Genomic DNA, 18,535 nt, shown 5'->3' with positions numbered 1-18,535 from the left:
TTACTGATTTCTGAGAGACTGTATTCTGTTAACCAGAGTAGTCTTTGAACAAATGTACAGAGGTGGTAAGACATACATTGTTATGATAATGAGATTTTATTCAGAGTTTGAATATTGAGCTCAAAGAAAAACACAGTTCTCTGATATCACCTGCTTAGTGTGAAAGAATATTTTATGGAAAGCTATCATCTCCTTTTTGAGTATATTAATCATAAATTATAGAAAAGTACTGTTTATGTAGAATATAACTTTTTAGGCCATAATCAAAAGTGACTTAAAAAGCAAAAAATACCCAAAAGCACAAAATCCACTTCCGTCATCTCTGACAACAACACAACCTTCACCTCCTTCAGTGGAAGGTGGACGGTGTCGCGCATCCAGAGTCGAAGCAAGCATTTCCCTCTTTTGCCTTTAAACCTGTGTGAGTTCTTTGTTCCTGGCTTGTCTCACTTCAAAGGAGCATGTATCTTAATTCACATCAAAGCCCACAAACCTGTTTGTGTTTGAGATTAACCTTGAGCCTCTACCATGGAGCCAGGGTCCATGGGCATGCCCAAAAAATGTCCGTTTGCCATCGCTGTCTGGATCTGCCTCACACTGACAGTGGGCACGTGAAGGCGGGAGAATGTGAGCAAGAGCTTAGCGTGAATTGGACAAGAGATTAGAGGAACTGGGTTGAGTTGGGATGGGGACATTCCAATAACACACTTCCCCACCTCGAACCTCCCGACTCTTGTCAGACAGAATGGAAAACTTATCTGTGTGAGTCAACAAACTGTCTTTATCCGACTGCATCTGTGTATTTTATTTCTTAGGCGGCGGTACATGCAGTGCTGACAGCAGCAAGGACAGCAGAGGCATCACTGTCCCCTCACTGGGAGCCTGACATAAGTTTCTCATCTCAGTGAGGTGATTATAATTACAGACAGTCTTTGGGATAGAATGATAATGAGGGAGTAGGGGACTATAAATAAAAGAAAAAATAGAAACAGCACACAGTAAAAATTAAGGAAAAATATATGTGAGATGTAGTTGTTTACCCTTCCAGCAGGCACAGAGCAGGATTAGCATTCATTTGGCGTCATATCCAATATTCACTCTCCCTTCACAGGAGCTGTGCTCTTGAGCTGCTAAATGTTCACGAGCGAGTTCCTGGCTGTGTGCTGGGCAGGTAGCGCACAGTCGCTTCATCAGAGCTATTTCTCTGAAAACAGCTGCCTGCTGTGCCAAGGAACAAGGTTGATGAGAGCGGTGCTGTCAACCGGAAAAGCAAAACAAGGATCCCAGTTAGACTAAAAGGCAGCAGGATTGAGTGATAATTTCGCAGGGTTTTTGTCACTATGAGAAACCACTTTTGCACGACTAATAATTTGTTTGCACAATGTAAAAATATTGATTAGTGCAGCTTTATTAAAACATTGTAACAGACGAATATCTTGCATATATTCATCCACTGGAAATGTGATCTGAAAGTTTATTGGCATCTTCAGAAATAAGGAACTGAAGTTCCTCACTAACACTGTTGGAATTTAGCTCCGACTAACACTGGGTGTAGTGGGTGTCAAACGGGTGACCTTTCAGTTATACAACTGTCTATCTAATCCCTCTGGGTTTGACAGAGGGTTTCTGCTCTCTCCTATCCTCCAGCTGCTCTGCATTATCCATTTTCAGACAGTTTAAACAGTGAAGGAATGGAGAGCTGAGAATAAACAGATTAGTGGAATAAACATAATTCTGTGTTTTCATAAGGCTTGAGTCTGTTCTTTGTCTTGGTTTGACCCAACCCTCTAGAATGAGATCATAACTCCTCTTATGTCACACAGTAAGTTGTCGGCTCCCTCATCCTGCACAAATGATTCCTTATGCGGGACTGAGATAGTATACACTGTTATTGATATGGAAAGACTGCTAATCACTGAGTCAGTGTGCTTTTAAGAAACTTTGGCACAAAGCAGCAGAGCATCATTTTGCACTTGAGTCATCTGGGCTGTGTCTCGTTGAATGAGTAAAACCTGTTGATTTCACTTGACAGGCAAAGTTGACCTTACCCTCATCAACAGACTAGCTCAAGTGTTATACTTTCATTTAACTTGATATTTAAAAATGTATATAGATAGATAGATAGATAGATAGAACATTGATCAATCATTACATACAATGTAATGGGATTTGCTGTAAAAGATTGACCTCACATCCTGCGAGCCCCTTTTGTCAAATATTAACAGTTAATGCTGATGCACAAAGTCATAACCCAGCATGGCGGCGTGCTTGGATGAGATTCTGAAAAAACAAAAACTCTGGTGAACATTCCCATGAAAATACTTGGTTGTTTGGTTATAGCAGTGACTCATACGAGGATGAACCCAATAGTTTGTGATCACTATGATCCTGTCATGCGGGATCTGTTGCCCCCAGTATATGCTCTCTATTTGTAGAAGAAGCCTGAGGGCATATTTGGTTTCTTTCCTTTGGGTGCTGTCTGGAGCCTCTACCCACGAGTGACAGGATGAAAGATTTTTTTGCTGCAGTCATAAATGACACAGACCTGATAAATGTTATGATCTTATTGGGGAACATCTCTCTACTTTTAGCCTGGCTCTCTCTATATTGTCTCTATTTTCCAGTGCCTCCCTCTCTCTCTCTCCCCCTCTGTGTCTGTTTATTTGTGTGTACTGTGTATTCTGACTCTGCAGAGAGAGACTTTTTTTTTTTTGCTGAGCCCCATTCTACCCTTAGATAAGATGATCTTGATAAGAGATCAAGATAACATTCAGCTACAAAAACTCCATTTCCTTACTCCTCTGGGGACATTAAACCATTTCCTTTTGCTCAAAAAGATGAAAAAAAGAAGCAACCCAAGAATTCACAACAGCACAGCCCCGCATTACAGCACCTTTTCCACCTCATTGGCTGGCCTTTCCAGATGCTATCAGTGAGCAGGTGATTTTGGTGCAGCCCATAAGTTCTGCATTGCAGAGGCATAGTCTGAATCAGTGAACACAGAATGTTGTGTAGGTATCTTTACATTGTATTTAGATTATCTGCACGGCAGTGACCCTGGCTTAGAGGCAGAACCTAGAATGCTGAAAGCAGAAAGTAGTAGAGATATAATATGCTCTCCTTTTGTAGAGGTAGAAAGTGTCACACTTGTCATACTCAGAGAAAGTGTCATACTCAATGGTTCTTCCCATCTCAATGATGCATGATGAATTTATTCTTTGCTATCAGTTCGACAAAGATTATGATTGGACATTATATGTATCTACTGCATGCTCCTCTGGGAAAGGTTTTCTTCAAGCACATGCAGTGATTAATTACTGAAGTTTATTCTGGGATAAAAAAAAAAAAAACAGAATAACCAATATCAGTCTTTGTCTGTTCAGACTTTTATCAACAAAGAAAAAAACTGTTGTTGGGTGGATGGGTCTATGACGATACAAATAAAAAAGGAACACCTCTGCTCATGTCACTGTAAGATTCAGTAAAAAGCCTTTTCTGTCGACCACCCAACAGTTTATCATGTCACCCTTTCATTTGCACACTTACCTGCACTTTATTTAAAAGTGGCTGCTCATCGTTTACATCACGAGAAATGGATCTGAGAAATGGAAAAAGTGTGAAAATGTATGAAAATAGTGATTATGTCTCCTGTCATGTTAAAACTGGCACAGAAAACAACAGTTAAAAAAATATACAAAACAATGTAATGCGGTAATTTTTCAAAGATAGTTACAATTAAGCTCAATCTTTGTTATGAGAGTACAAAAAGAAATTTCGGACTTAAAAATGTGAGGTAAGCAAACATTGCTGAAACTTGACAGTCAAAGGTTTATTCATGATCTGTTGTTTCTTATTTAATTTAACTACCACAGTTGAAATCGGTTTCTATTGTTGCCAGGCAACATACCATCCCAGTATGTACTTGTGCATCTTGACTGTTATTGCTTAGCAACAATATTCCACCCCAATAAGTAAAAAATTTAATCAGTCAGGCTTAAAAACTCCTGTACACAGTGCTGCAACTTTTTTGCATGACTTGTGTAGAAGCCGGTGACTTGGCTGCAAAAGGCCGGCTGCATGGATGGATACTCAGCCAAGGCACAATGAAGAATGGTCACAGAGCACTGATCCCTCTCCCCACTGTCTCTATTCATATGCTAATCCAAACCCTCACCACACCCTCTAATTACTGATCCTCAGTCAGCCGCTGGGTCCTGATTCACTCCACTGACCACCAGACACATTCAAGACCCCCAGAGAGAGACTTGAGCAATGGGTCATTTATGTGGTGTACACACAGACATGGATCATGTTCATTTTTAGAGCTAAACTCACAATAAACCAGTCACCACTCGTAGGTGTTGAGGTGTCAGGAGCAAAGTTGTAAGTCTACCCTGGAAACATTTTTACCAGTTACTTGCTCATTGTTGGATAGAGACACTGGACATGAGGTAGATCCAGCAGTCTTGACTGATGCTCTTATTCAGGTTTTGATGTAGTCTTTTCTGGTAAGGAGACCAAAGAGGATAGTGCATTAGTTTGTCATGCTTAGTTTAAGTTGAAGAAACCTGCCTCAGCAGGTTTGCAGGTTCCTAAAACTTGTTCAGTAAACAAACTACTGTCCAATACATGTCACTGTTGTTGCAATATTTCATGGTAAAAACAATTACATGTAACCTTCATGGTCATGTAGGAAATGATCAAATTACCCATGGGATACGCTACTGTAACAAGATCATTTCAAATAAACTATATTTGGCATTTGCAACATACAGATTCTGTAAAATATATACATGTAACCACATCCACATGCATGCATACAGGTATTACCATAATGAGGCATAATGTGTATACCAGCAAAGAGTGTCTCCAGGTTTCATTCTGTAGACAGACTCCTGAGGCAAGACAAACAGTGTAAGGGTGGGATAGTTAGATATATAAATAGATGCAAACAAATCCACTTACACACTTAGACACCAAAGCATCTTAATTACCCAGAAGGGTCCAATAGATTTTTATGACACCTGACAAGAGATGAATTTCATTAATGAACATCAAATGACTTTGGGATTATTAGCCCCCTGGTGGGTGTGTGTGTGTGTGAGAGTGTGTGTGTGTGTCTGTGCTTGCCCTCCCCTGTGACTAATGTATCATATGCGGCAGCAGGGTCGTCTATAAATAACAACATGATGTTCATTTACTGAGAGGGAGGGGTGACTCGTGTCTGGGCAGATGGATGAACGGGTATAGAGAGAGAGAGAGAGTGTGTGTGTGTGTGTGTGTGTGTGTGTGTGTGTGTGTGTGTGTGTGTGTGTATTTATTGTTCCCCATTTTCTTGCTTGCATACTGTAGCGGATGGTCAGTTAAGTTTTATTTGAGATGACTGTGTGGATGTCAGTGTTAGGCCCACACACCCACACACACACACACACACACACACACACACACACAGTCACACACAGTCACAGTCACAGAGCGCCTGAGGCTACCATAACATTTTCTCTGAGTACACCGCAGTTGCTCACAACTCTGGCTTGTGCAGCGTGGTATCTGATCTGTGCTTACTACATGCAGAATGGGTTGGGGTCTTCGTTCACATAACCCCGGGAAACGATAACAACGCGGCTGTACTGCTGAGTGAGTGGGCAAGCTTTGACTTTGACTCAGATAATAGCTGAGAATGCAGGGTTGAGGTGGGGCATTGAGTGGGGACAGGGGCAGTTTTCCTCACCCCTGTGGGCCAAAGGCAACTTTAGTGAGTTGTTAATTATAAGTACTTATTTTTACAACTAACCATTAAAGTCTATACCGTTTAAAACATCTTTTCACGGCTATGGAATTTTATAATGAGATCACGAAACTGATGTGATGTGGTCTGGCAGTACTCTGTCCACACGACTACGTTTTCATTTTAAAACGTCATTTTTACGTAAACAGGACGCACAAAATACTGCGTACGAGGAACAGCAAAGACAGTTGTAGCGTTAAAATGCAGAATTTATCTGAACAACAGCTGCTAACGAAAACAACAAGGTCACTAACGCTTGTGGTTCGTTATTCATGCTGCTTTCACCACTGGTAATCGAAGCTGATGAGACCCAATCAGGGAACGACCGTGGGTGTGGTGTGAAGTGTCCTATAACCAGACCATGGATGATACTTGTAACTCACCATGTGGTTTGTGGAGGGGAAGAATTTCTGCTTCCAACTCTGTTAAAAACTGAAAACTTGGTTTATGTCCCAAACCTTCATTAATTGTTTTTTTTTTGGCCAGCTGGGATTAGCAGAACAAGCTGTAAACACAACATTGACATACTTTTACATACTTTTGCAGAGCAACAGTAGCATTACTTTGGAGTTTTGTTGCTGGCCACCTGGCAAATGTAAGTCCAATATTTACTTCGAGCTACTTTTTTTTTTTAGCTCTACTTTGGTCTCCACCAACCCCATAGAAAATACGTGTGTGTGTGTGTGTGTGTGTGTGTGTGTGTGTGTGTGTGTGTGTGTGTGTGTGTGTGTTGTTGGGAGCTTGGCAGGTTAGGTACAGGAGATTTACCTGAGCATTTTCACTAAAAACTGAGGAGTAGTGAAACACTGAAGCAGTAAAGTTACGAGCTGTAAACCTAAAACAATTAACTAAAAGAGGCTAAAAGCCCAGTAGACCATTCCACATTACATGTAGCCATCTTTCCGTTGTTAGTACAATAATATTGATTAACGCAGCTTCAAGTATTTCTGTATTGTATTGAATATTAATAACTAAATAAACAACAGTTTAAGTCGATGTTAGGAAAAGACATCCTTAGTTATTATTAAAAGCAGCTTCTCTTTCATTAGGACTGTGTGGGCGGGACTGGATCAGATTTGATTGGCGTTGTTTTCCTGCTAATTTGAGGAAACCACCCCACAAGTGTCAATAGATTCTCACTCAAATTCTGATATTGATTGAGTTTCAGAACAAAAATGCAGAAATGTTTCACGCAAAATAACCATTATTGGCTGCTGTAGGTGTGGCGGAAGATGGTGTGAACTGTAGATGGAGGAAGATTTTAGGGATCATAATGCTGGTTCCTTCAGTTTTGCATACTTGTGTACAAAAACACTAAGATGATGCATCAGATACTGAGCATCTAATGAATCAGTATATAGATACATGCAGGATGTTGTCACAGGAAGCACAAAGCAGTGTAAAGTGCTCTAAGCCTTGTTAGTATGTGATGCCTATTGACAAACATGTTCATTCCCTGTCAGGTCTGCGGTCTCAGTATCGAGCGACTCTGGATTCATCATGAGGCTTTTCTATCCTATAAGCTTCTAGTATCTATCTGTCTCTTATTTGATTTCTGCGGTATATCTCACATTCAAAAAATAATTTCACTCTCTTCCAGTGCTTCAGCTACAATAAAAGCAACTGTTAAAACCTCCTGACTGGAGATACTCTCCACATCACCTCGCTTTGGTGCTGCAGAGGGAAGAAAGAAGCATTAATGTTTCGCTCACTGTGAATGATCAGCCTTATCTGTAAACAGGTGGCTGTCACTGTGTCTGCCGCCTGTATTTGTAGACTTTTAATCTATTGTGAAGAAAGGAAAAGAGGGAGAAAAGAAAAACAGAACTTAGAAAGGGTTATAAGATAGACTGAAAAATACATTTTTGTTACTTCATAATTCACTCACAGTGCAGTGTGGCAGTCAGATCAGTTTATAAAACCACTAGGCTGACTGGTGATTTCTTTTTCTTTCAATTAATCATTCGGTTTATTAAACACCAGAAAATATTAAAAAGAAAATGCAGAGACAATTTCCCAGAGCCAACATTAATGCCTTTCAGTTGCTTGTTTTATCCATCCAAAGTCCAACGATAGTTCATTTTCAATTATGTAACACCCATAAAAATGGCAGACCCTCAGATTTGAGAAGCTGGAACAAGCAAATGTTTGGGATTTTTTGCTTGATTTAAATTATTTTCTGTTAATCGACTAATTGGTTAATTAACTAATTTAGTCAATTCTAGTGTGATTTATTGTCCAGTTAGGGAAAATGGACCTGGAATGGAAGCCCTGGATAAAGGATAAAGGAAAATTGCTATCTCAGTTTTCCTCACTGCCGCTCCAGTGGACAAATATCATTTCTTAATCTGAGCCAGAAACATTAAGATAGTCTGTCATGATTAACCTTTGTCAAACATTACAGCAGGACTTTAAAAATACATTGGCAGGAGGAATACCTCGCTATGATACTGTGATGAAAGCTTTGTTTGCATAACTATTATTGTTTTCTCCCCACAACTGCCTCTTTGTCAAACTAATGATTTCCTTCCCTTTGTTCATGAGTCCATGAAGGGAGGTACATTCACTACAGAGAGAGAGAGAAAGAGAAAGAGAGAGAGAGAGAGAAAGAGCTGCTGTGTGTCACTGAAATCAGTTTTTACAGTCTTAAGGAAATTTCTCGTGTCAGTTCAAACACACAATCGCACAATGTTACAACCCTATCTCCTGAAAGCAGCTGAGCTGAGAACCTCTGACTTCCATGTGCTTATATGGTCTAGCTCACTCCCCCCCCTGACTTCCTCTGCAAATGGTACAGTCCATTTAAAAAGGTACTTGTCATCTCTCAATGCTCTGTGTCCTTTCAACAGTCAGCTGCTGGGAGCACATTTCACGGGGGCAGTGCTGGCTCTCTAACACTCACACACACACACACACACTCACACACACTCATGCAGTTACGGAACTCCAGGACACACACACAGGCATGCTCGCACACTGACACACTCCGACCATACAGACACTATCTCCAGTGCGTACTCTCCTTCCAGCAGATACACATCACCCCTGAGCCGGATGCCTCTCTTTAACGGACAGGAACAAACTGCTTTGAGGATTTAACTTGGCTTTCTCATAAAAAGGGAGCGAGAACAGACAGAAAAGGAGGGATTTGTTTGGGAACACCTTCTTCCGTGGGAAATGGTCAACTTGTCAGCATGACACCTTGTCTGGATTCCCCTCTCCTCCTCAGGCAAAAATCCTGAAAATGATGGATGACAACAAGCAGTTGGCCCAGCGCATCGATGGTGCAATCCAGTCGGCCAGCCAGGAGGTGACCAACCTGCGGTCAGAGCTGAGCGCCACCAGCCGAAGACTGGCCGAGCTGGGGGCAACCGACTCCTCTGCCAGCATGGTTGAGACCCTGCAGCACAACCACAACGGTAAGAGAGCCGCTCGGAGAGTAGAGTGAAATTAAGTGTGTGCTGAGAAGCTGCGAACATGTGGAGAGGGATGAGTACACTCTGGTGCAGCTGTGTATGATGTTACGATGTGTGCCATGTGTTGCTGCGTGTGACGGATGAGTGAGCTGAGAGCGCTTCGGCTCATGCCTCTGTCCATGGGAATAAGTGTATATTTGAAAGTCAGTGAGTGAGTGGATGAGTTGAACAAAAGAGGTGAGGAGTTTCTGCCAGCTTGTGTCCACTCTCAGTTCTCCCATAAATCCCTTCTCATGTTGAATAATTAACCCCATGAACCTTTAAGAGGGGGGTAGAGCTGCACTTTAGTAAGGGCAGAGTGGGTAAAGTTACAGCCTCTTTTCACTCTCGGGCACTCTGTCTGCCTGTTCATTCGGTACTCCCTTAACTGGGCAATGGATCTGTGTCTCTAGAGGAGGAAGGGAAAGGGGGCTGGTTTTAGGGTTGCTGTGGGTTACTGTTACCGAGAGCTGTTTGAATGGCTGCCCAGTCTGTAGAATGCTGTCCTGTGTGTGTGTGTGTGTGTGTGTGCGCACTGCAGCTGCTCTGTTTGTCCTTTTCCAACTTTTTTCAATAGTCAGTTTGACATATAGATAGGAAACAGATGTGTGTGTTTGCATCTGTGGGCATGCATAAGCACGGTTGGCGACATAAGCATGTGTGGTATTTGTGCCCATGCATTGCCATGTCCTTTCAACTTCTGGCACACACATACTCACACACTTGCTGTTTCCATAGCAGTCAGCTGGCACAGTGAGCTGTCTGATAGGATATGTTCCATCTTGGCTTTGGCAGCGCTCTGCTCTGAAACCACATCTCTCTCAGATACTTCCGAGATCAAGCTCAGTAATAGGTCTGCTGTGTTTCCTCTCTCTTACATTCACAGGAAAAAAACTGTTGGCTAACTTTCCCTTTACAATGACAGAAAGTCACTGAGTCCTCAGTTGACCACTGCAGTGCTTTTTTTTTTTTAAAGAGGAAAATGTGAACCCAGGCTGCCTTACACAGCTGCTCAGGAACAGATTGGTCATGTGTCAGCATTGTTTTCAATGGACTGCCCCTGTCGCTTTGTTTTGCAGTTATTTCTCTCTGTTTGTGTGTGTGTGTGCGCGCCTTGCGGTATCCTTTTAACCCCGATGCACGCTCACACTCTTGCTGTTTCCATAGCAGTGTGTTTGCCAGTGTGAGTGACGACAAGCATTCCTCTGGGAAGGTTTGAGCACTGATGTCATTGTCCCTTGTAGCTGCTTCTCTGCTCAGCTGAAATGATGCCTGAGATGTACACGTTCAGCGGTGGAATCACATTCGTCCGTACAGAAGATTCATAAAACTCACATCAGCATCACAAAGAGTGCGGAAAAAGATTTTCTGACTGGTCCGTTCTGACAACGTAAGCAATGTTTTTGAAATGATACACACTCAGAAGCTGACACCTATCTGCAGATCTCTCTCTAGATGGATTTTTGTCAGACATAATTGTCTCGAAATACACTTCTAAGTGGTTCTGAGTGCCCCTCTTTTTCGACATCAAAAGGAAGCACACATATGTCCTTCTGATACTGAAGATTATGGTTGCTGATTCCAGCTTTTGTTTGGCCTGTATATCTTCCCCTTGTCATTGTGTCTCTGTCAGTAAGTCTTTTTTCCCCTTTACACTCGCCTCTGCTGCCTTTATTCAACCCCCTTTCTCTCTTCCTAGCTGTTCTTAACAAGCCAAGGGTGTATAATAGAACTGGCTGGGGACAGTGGGATTAGGTAATTTATCACCAGTGGCTGTGTTGGGAAGGGAGGTGTGTGCTAAGGGTCGCTGGTTCATTGCGCAGCCGGCAGAGTGGGAGTCCTGAGGGAAGCTGTGTTGGGGGTGCCACATGGCACTTCACTACCAGCAGCACTAACCTTGCTAGCAGGCTAGCTTACTTTAATTGCATTTCTTCTGCCAGGGGGGTTTGCATTTGCATGTTACATTCATCCCAGCAAGTGTAGCAGTTATGAATAAATGGAGGTACTTCATGTATTGTCTTTTTGTTGAAGTCTGTGGAGAGGTATATGCGGTATATGCTCACAACCGCCTCCTAAACACACCAGAGCTGGCCTCCACATCTCTCCCTTAAACCGTTTTACACCTTGTCTCTCCTCTGCTGTGGTAGTTTAGTTCATGAGCTTCTCCGTGTACTTAAATGGACCACATTTAGCTTTGTTGCGACACTGTGGGGCTGCTTATTTAGAGAAATGCTGAGCAGCCATAAAACTGGCCCAAAACTTCTGACTGTGGCCCCAGTTTGTGCCGCTCTCATTTTCTCTTTGTGTGTCACGGCCAGCTCCACTCTGGGACTTGGTGGGGTGAATGAGAAGCCTATTCTAGAGCTCAATCTGCCATATATTTCTTTGTGGTGACCTTTACTTGGAGGTATTTTTGAAATGTCTTATATATATATATATATATGTCGGTGGGTTGCATTAAATGTTTTTACAGAACATTTCATAGAGGTGCATACCGGTGGAAAAATTCATCCACCTGCAGCCTCCGGTTTGAGTGTGACACACATAATCAAACACAATTATGCATGCTAGATCCACTATGGTTACCTTGATTAAATCTGCTGCAACCACCGTCGACAGGTGCTACTCAGGCAACCACTCAAACCTCTGTGCTGTTGTATATTAAACAGGTTGGTTTTTATCTTTGTATTCTTCACTGCATCTGAGTTCATGCAGTGCAAGAAAAAAATCAACAGCAGTGTTAGAGAGGTTGACATCCCCAGGATGCATGCAGTGACTGCTGTAAATCATGACTGATCGTGTAAAACTGTGCTGTGTAGTAGCAGTGTGACCGAAAACAAGAATTTGAATGTTAGCAAGCTGTCTCAGAGTCAGACAGACAGAGTTCTCAGTTTAACAACTTAAAAAGCCTTTTCCAGAGCTTTCAGCCACATCTAATGGTCTTTTTTGCTCTGCTGTCATGTAGATAGCTCAGTTGTCATCATGCGACCTAAGCAGTTATTTGCAGTTTAATAACTCCTCTAAAGCACTGCTACAAATATATCAAAATGCATTCATTCTTTTCCATTAAAGGTGAATTATCATGCTGTGAGAGGATTCACAGGCTAATGAAGGCCGCCTGGTCACGCTGATGGCTCAGAAACTTGCAAGCTGCAATAGCTAACATGTCAGGTACTTCTACAATTCTGCACCTGTTCCAATCCCGGTATATTTCCACACAATATCATGACAAATCAAACAGGTTTAACGCCTGCTCCACTAGAAACATGGGAAATGTGCTCAGTAATAGTGAAAGCAGAACCACCAAGTGATGTGTGGTGACTTTAAGCAAACAGAGCTGAAGAACCAACTACTCCCTTTCAACAAACACCATCTCAATGTGTGATTCAGCTGTTTACTACACCGGCAAGAAAAATGGACCAGACTAAAATATACCTTTTCATGACAGCAGTAAAATCTCTCTGAAGTTCAGGGCTAGTCATATCTCCTGATTTTGTGCTGCCTACCTTTCCTGTGCTGACAGTCTCTCCTGCTGCACTCTGCCTGGACATCTTCACCTGCTGAAGGAATATAAGGATCATTCCTTTAAAGTGACAGTGAACATAGCAAATCTGCAGTATTGAGGAAAAATATTTAAAAAAAAAAAAACTATGGCAACCTTCCAAATAATTATCATTAACTGACAGCGATACACTCCAGTGAAAATGCAGAACCCTGTATTTTCCTGCCTCAATCTGCCGCCTCAAACTCACTGCAGACCAGAGAACCCTAAACCTCGATTAACAGAAAGAAAAAAGATATTAATGTGATAAATGCTTTCCTTGCAAAAGCATTTATTAAAAGCTTCCGCACATTACACCCTAACTCCTCCTCGTCACACATGTGATTAGTAAGACAATTTATATTGATTTGAGATGATAAATCACAGTGTAATTTGCTCCTTATGAAGAAAAGACCTATGAAGTAAATTTTTGGAAGCTGAATTAAGGACAGTGCTGTTGTCTCTAGCTAGCTATAGCAAGTCACCCATCAAAGATCCCAGGATTATCTTCCATTTACAAACCTCTAAAAAACACTGCTCTCCCCTCCCCTTAACTTGCCCCAGCCTTTGTCAACGGGACACTGCCACACCAACAAAAATGACAGAGACAATAAATATAACAGCTGGTAGTCAAGCTAGCTTCCAGAGACAATAGCCTGCTGCAGCCACAAGAGGGCAGTAAATTACTAGATGAACGCAACCGGTCAACATCAGAGCATCAAGCACCTTTTGCTTTGCCCGTTCTGACAGCACAGCACTGGGACTAACAGTAGCTAAAAAGTTGGGTAAATTAGCGAGCTAGCTGGTTAACGTTAATCAGCCTTCATCTTCATTTCGTTGATTAAAGTATTTGTCTTGAGTAATTAAGTTCAACACAGCTTTCCCTTTCTCACCCTTTAGGACTCCCTGATATATAAAAGCAATGGTGCATAAGATGAATGCTAATTCTTTTGGCATCTTTCATCTGTTGTTGTCGTGTATCAGGACACATGATTGTACATACATACGTGGTAAAGGGAAATCTTAATCTTCTTAATCTTTCTGAAGGTCATTCAGCAGCATTCTGGTTACATGTTTATTTTGTGTTTTTTACCAATTAATAATAATTATACACTTTACCCTAGATCTCAGTGCTTAAACTACATACGTACAATGCTCTAGGCAGCTTCTAGCAAGTTGTAAAACGTTTTGACGGCTGCTCCTCTGTATTCTTTTCCCCAGAGAAATGTTGATGTGCAAGTAGAAGCAAGCCGTGTAAATCGACCGACTGATTGTACTTTCTCAGTGTTACGCAGCCTTGTTTATAACACTAGCGCTTGTCCATACTTGGTTAAATGTCACCGACTTCTACGGAGTTTACTTTGCTCATGAGTCTGAAAATATGCTAATACTGCTATTAATGCAAGTTTTGGATAAAACATTGGATGTTTTTCTGTAGCTGATTGTTAACTACCTCTCGTGAGGGATGATGATGTTCATTATTCAGCATTCAAAGGTTATGAGAGAAGGCCAGTCCTATTGCTTTTAATGACTCGTCCGTTCTCGTAGTCGAGAGCAACAGTATTTGAATAAACTGCAGTTGGTGAAGCATTTACAAGATTATTGACAGCATTACTGTCTCAACACAAAGGGCATGCTCTTGTATCTGGAGCTCATCAAAAGGTTTCACATAATGTCAGCCAAATCATTTGAGTTAAACACAGATTTTACCCTCATGATAATTAAAAATACAAAAATATATTAATTTTCTAGACAGGGTTATCCGGAAGATCAAGACTGAGTAAGGCCTATTATATCATTTAGCATGGAGGATTTGCTGTCTCTATACATCATTAATGAGCAGACAGCTCTGAATGTTAAAAGGCTACTGAGACGACAGTCAGGTGGTGTTCTGTAATTCTGTACACGGAAATCCTGCTTGGCCATTGACATTAGATATTAAACAGGATTATGGATATCGGGAGGCTATTTGCTTAAAAAGTAGTTGCTCCTTTAAAGGTGAAGAGAAGAGCAGCCTAGACATGACAAGACTGCTCATGCTTTTAATATATTACCCAGTGTTTGAATTGGAATAAAAAAAGGTGCCAGTACTCTAGACCAGCGTCTGCACAGCATGTAGTATTGGGTGTTTTTATTTAGTGTAACTCATATTTCACAAGCACCTTAAAGCAAGTTTGAAGACCCACACATTTCTCAGAATGGGCCCCAACAATGCAGTACTGTGACGGCCAGCCATTCATCAATACATGCTTTTGAATCACCAGCTGTGTGGCAGAACCCACTGGTATCATACAATGGAAGAGGGGCAGCACATCTCTCCCTCCTCTTGTGAGCATGTGAGCACCAGGGAGTTCCAAAAACTGCTATGGAAATGTTCAAGATGCCTCTGTTTTACTCACTGTGGAGCAAAAAAACGCATACACAAGCCTGTTCCCAGCACCGACTTCCCTTGCCATCACACCCCAGGCTCTCTAAGGTAACATGGCATTTCAGTGAAATTACTTTGCTCTGTGATTGCAATTTTTATGCGTGAGCGCAGATCCTCTCTGCTCGGTGGAGCTCCTGTCATTCTTTGTACAGCGTTAACATTCAATTGTCAGCATATCAGAGAGACTCTTTTCACACAGTAAATGCTTCATTAACATCGACAAGAAGTGCTTAGACATTTGTATTCTTCCTGTGTCCACTGTGACATGCACTCCTAATTCCCACTGTAACCATCACGTACATATACAGCATTTAAAGTCTGCTCCTGTACATGGAACATGCAGCAATCAATTTAGTTTCACAACTGTCGTCTTCAACATGTAGAGGATGTAATTCCAGCACTATGTACAGTGTCTTACCTGCAAAACCGTCTATGCATTTCTTTTTTTTAAAGTATATTTTTTTGGGCCTTTATGAGACAGGATAGTAAAGATACAGGAAATAGGGAGGTAGAGAGAGGGGGAATGACATGCAGCAAAGGCCGTCCGATGTGGGACTGGAACTGGGGCCGACTGCAGCGAGGACTGTAGCCTCTACACATGGGGCGCCTGCTTAGACCACCACGCCTCACGACGCCCCTGTCTATGCATTGCATCTCTAAATCAGTACTAAAATGAAAGATTATCTTCTGTCAAAATTACAACTGTTTCATAAGCAAGGATTCACAGTCGATTCATAACCTAAAGACACAGTATGGAATAAAGACAGCATTTGCATAATTATGAAAGACACTTTTATATCTCAGCTATTTGAAAATGTCAGCAGGCTTTCACATAATGTCCTTCCCTCTTCAATTAGGGTAATGTATGCAAAAAGGAGTCTTTGGCATGAATTTCTGCAGAGTTGCTTCAAATGTCACTGCTGTCTTGTTAAAAGTACAATTTGAGTGCTTGGTTAGTTACATTATACTGCACTCATGTTTATAAATACATATCAATACATTGGGTCAAATAAATTGTAATTCTTTCAGTTTACTTCAGATTTTGAAGGAAATATTTATTATAAATATATATAGCCACTTACTACTGACTACAACATTATTTGATAAATATAATAACATGGGGAAACATTTTTGTAAACCAAGCTGTATGTGCTCTTTTTTACGCTGAGAAATGTGCTTAAATTTCTGACCACATTTCCACATGTCAAAGCACTGAACATCTGATCATCACCTTTGCTGCATCAAGGCCTCAAGCAAAAATATCATTTCAACTATTGTCTTCTTTTATTGTTAAGCTCTTGTCCTGTCAAAATCCCAGCAGAGTCATTCAAGCGTAGAATGTCTTCAAACAGAATACAGTTTTTCCATGAATCGCATTTCCCTGCTGTCTTTTGTCTCCTCACAACAACGTCTGGAAAACCTGACATTTTGCAACATCCCATTATGCCACTTCGTACCCTTTCACACTCCTTTTCATTGATTTGATGAAGAGGGATAGGTAAAGCCGCTGTCACTCGGAGAGGCATTTGGTGACTGAAAAACAAGGAAGCAAAAATACAGGAGCAATATAACAGGCTAATGGAGTCATATAAAGGACTGCAATGAATAACCTCAAGCTGTGAAAATGGCACCAAATCTCATTAGTGTTTTTTTGTCGATGGGGATGGCTTTTGAATCCCTCTGTCTATGGCAATGAGAAACTTAATGAGTTGTGTGAGGGGAAGAATGATCGTCGTCCTCAGGTTTCATGTTTATGGCACCTTTTTATGGTCATTTATTTGACAGAGTTACCCAACAGATGGTTACTTATCAGAGCAGTCTTCAAAAGTGCAACAAAAATTGGAAATGGCACAATTGCCTTTGGCAACTTTCATTTGGGTGCTCTGCTGGCGTCAACTGCAGTAAGGTTCCTAATGAATCCCAAGTTTAGAAGGAATCACCACCCACTGCAGGTTTTATTTCAACTGGAAAGACCCGTGTTGGTATAATTAATAAGGCTGAAACCTGAACATGTGGTTGGAGGTAGCAATTACTTTCCTATAAAGCAAGTTAATGATGAGTGATGTTAGTCTGTAACCATATGCTTAAAGGTCATTCATTTACATATACATGCAGTCATCAACTGGGTGAGAGAGCCTCGTCAATTAGACTGATTACCATGAAGTATATGTTTCAAATATAAGATGTGGTGTGTCTGATGCGTACGTTCACCATATTATGCGTGTGTATTCACAGCGCTGCGACACACACGCACTTCTCTGTGGCCTTGTCATAAGTTATTGAGCAGGGGAGTAGAGTGTTTTCCAAGCAGTCATCACCTACCAACAGGCCTTGACACACTAGTAGTGACTGTGTTTGACATTACAGTCGAAATATTAATTAACCCCAACCCCACTAGTACACACATATATTATTTATTTATCTCTACCTGAATAGAAAGTGTGATGCCCTTCATGGCATTTGGGTAGGTCAGATCTGTAGTGTGTATTTGATGTTTTGGGTTGGTCACAGTATGCATTAATGACTTAAAGCGGCACTCAGGTATGTAAATTTATGTTGCCCTCTGTCCTTCAGCCTGCCTCTCCTAAAAACTGATGCTAACAGCACCCTCACGCACGGCAGCAGATGGCATGAGAGTGTGCTCAGTAATCAGTGACATTGCATATATTTAGTTGCCATCAAGTTCAAATGCAGAGCTGTGTCATGTGGGAGAGTACTATAGTACAACCTAAATGTCACTTTCCTACAGAAAAACATTTGAAAGAGGACTTTGAATATTCTGTATCTCCATGAAGGTGACAGGCCACTGTAATGGATAGTGCACCATGTGGATAGACTACTGTGAACAATGATTAAAACTCTCATTAATTTGATGGAAAGCTTCATTAGTGGATGATGGTGGGTGGTGGGCATCATTGTTTTTATACTGCATCCACTAAGATCCCCCATTAGTCTCTCGATGGCCTTCATTTTATATGTTTGCCACAGGCCCCAGCTCCAATATATCAGAACAAACTTGTTCTAGAAGATAACGTGGGCGAGAATCATTCATAACTGTATGGTTGCCAGTGATCCAGTGATCATAAAAGGAAATAAAATGGGAAATCAGAGCAGCTGAATATATGTGAAGCTATGCTGCAATTACAATGGATGGGACTCTGGCGTAGAAATCTGCACAGGGGAAGCTGATAGGTCTGCTCTGCGGCCCCAGAGAATGACTCCTAATAGGCTGAGATAGGAGATGAGAAAAGTGTGTACTCGTCAGGCATGGAGCCCCCCAGTGGTTTTTGAATGATGTGATGTGATGGGGAGAGGAGGGGAGG

General features: G+C 41.5%; 1 protein-coding gene across 2 annotated transcripts in view; it reads left to right on the top strand.

The window, feature by feature from the left end:
• The window catches only part of kazna (kazrin, periplakin interacting protein a), a 178,979-nt gene that overhangs the window by 48,179 nt on the left and 112,265 nt on the right, over positions 1-18,535 (top strand). For both annotated transcript variants that reach the window (XM_023427585.2, XM_023427586.2), the window contains exon 3: positions 9,018-9,207. In XM_023427585.2, coding sequence (XP_023283353.2) covers positions 9,018-9,207 — 190 coding nt within the window. The remainder of the gene's footprint in view (positions 1-9,017; positions 9,208-18,535) is intronic.

The sequence above is a fragment of the Seriola lalandi genome, unplaced genomic scaffold, assembly GCF_002814215.2.
Source record: "Seriola lalandi dorsalis isolate HSWRI2012SDOR001 ecotype SW California unplaced genomic scaffold, Sedor1 jcf7180002054861, whole genome shotgun sequence".
Taxonomy (NCBI): Eukaryota; Metazoa; Chordata; class Actinopteri; order Carangiformes; family Carangidae; genus Seriola; species Seriola lalandi.
The sequence above is the reverse complement of the archived record's forward strand: the minus strand, read 5'-3'. Positions and strand labels throughout refer to the sequence as shown.